At 31.7% G+C, this 1008-nt stretch overlaps 1 protein-coding gene across 1 annotated transcript; it reads right to left on the bottom strand.

Annotated features, from left to right (window-relative positions):
* Positions 1 to 58: 58 nt before the first annotated feature.
* On the bottom strand, positions 59 to 1000 carry LOC105559179 (glutamic acid-rich protein-like). Its single transcript, XM_012007674.1, has 3 exons — positions 853 to 1000; positions 531 to 591; positions 59 to 457 (listed from the first exon to the last, which is right to left on the bottom strand). The coding sequence occupies exons 1-3, from the start codon at positions 884 to 886 to the stop codon at positions 106 to 108; spliced, it is 447 nt and encodes a 148-aa protein (XP_011863064.1). The 5' UTR covers positions 887 to 1000; the 3' UTR covers positions 59 to 105.
* Positions 1001 to 1008: the final 8 nt, after the last annotated feature.

Genomic DNA, 1008 nt, shown 5'->3' with positions numbered 1-1008 from the left:
CTATTTTATTATATTTATTATATTTAAAATAATATAATATAATATACTTATTATATTATATTATATTATTTTACATTTATATTATATTATTATATTGTTTCTTATTTAAAAAATATTCTTGTCCTTGTTGTTGTCGAAGTGCTCTTCGTCATCCTGCCCCTGGTCATCATTTTTGTCCCAATCCTCGTTGCTGAGTTGTTCCTTATCCACGATGTCGGATTGTTCCTGTTCAGAGTCCTGGTGAAATTGTTCCTCTTCAATGTCCCGGTCAGATTGTTCTTGTTCAGGATCTTGATCAGATTCTTGTTCGTTTTCCTGACGGTCATCATTTTCGTATCGTCGGCGATATCTCCGGAATGCCATATTAGGCTCCTGCCTTCTATCATTCCTTTCAAATCTGTTTAGGCGGTTGCGATGTCTTTGTTTGGCAGTCCGTAAAGCATCGGTAACTGCATGCCTGAAATGAAGTAATAATTTCAGTACCTGTGGCTTTGTAACAAATAATAGCATATTATATCTTTAGTATTTACTTAAACTCATCGTATTTTGGTACTGCCTCACTATTGGATGTTGCTGTCTTTGCTATTGCACCTAAAGAAAATTTAAATGCACATAATTATTGTACATAATTGTATATAATTATTATATATAAATATTGTATATAATTTTACATAGTAGGAGAATAAAGGAAGACGTATTATTCGCGGAAATCTCTGATGGATTAAATGTACTATTAACATACTGTGCAAACTATACATTCTTGTTTTTCACTATATGATACCACAAAAACAATATTACATAAGAAAACATTATTATAAAATACTTTAAAGATAGAGCAAAAAGAATACATACTGTATATTGCATCGACTAATACGGTATTTCGCATGGATATTTTGCCATTGTTGCCTGACCATGTAAATCTATGGCTGAAAGCATCGTCGAGAGACTTCTTCAAAATTGGATTAATGTTTTGTAATGTAGCTCCTAAGTATTCGAAATACAACACCT

Source organism: Vollenhovia emeryi, unplaced genomic scaffold (assembly GCF_000949405.1).
Source record: "Vollenhovia emeryi isolate VEMERY1.0 unplaced genomic scaffold, V.emery_V1.0 DF952284.1, whole genome shotgun sequence".
Classification (NCBI taxonomy): domain Eukaryota; kingdom Metazoa; phylum Arthropoda; class Insecta; order Hymenoptera; family Formicidae; genus Vollenhovia; species Vollenhovia emeryi.
Note: the sequence above shows the minus strand (reverse complement) of the source record. Positions and strands in the feature narration are given on the sequence as shown.

Coding starts and splice junctions, on each gene's coding strand:
- LOC105559179 (XM_012007674.1), bottom strand. CDS start 886: ATGCGAAATACCGTATTAGTCGATGCAATATACA. Junction 592..852: donor ATTAGTCGATGCAATATACA/GTATGTATTCTT, acceptor AATTTTCTTTAG/GTGCAATAGCAAAGACAGCA. Junction 458..530: donor CCAAAATACGATGAGTTTAA/GTAAATACTAAA, acceptor ACTTCATTTCAG/GCATGCAGTTACCGATGCTT.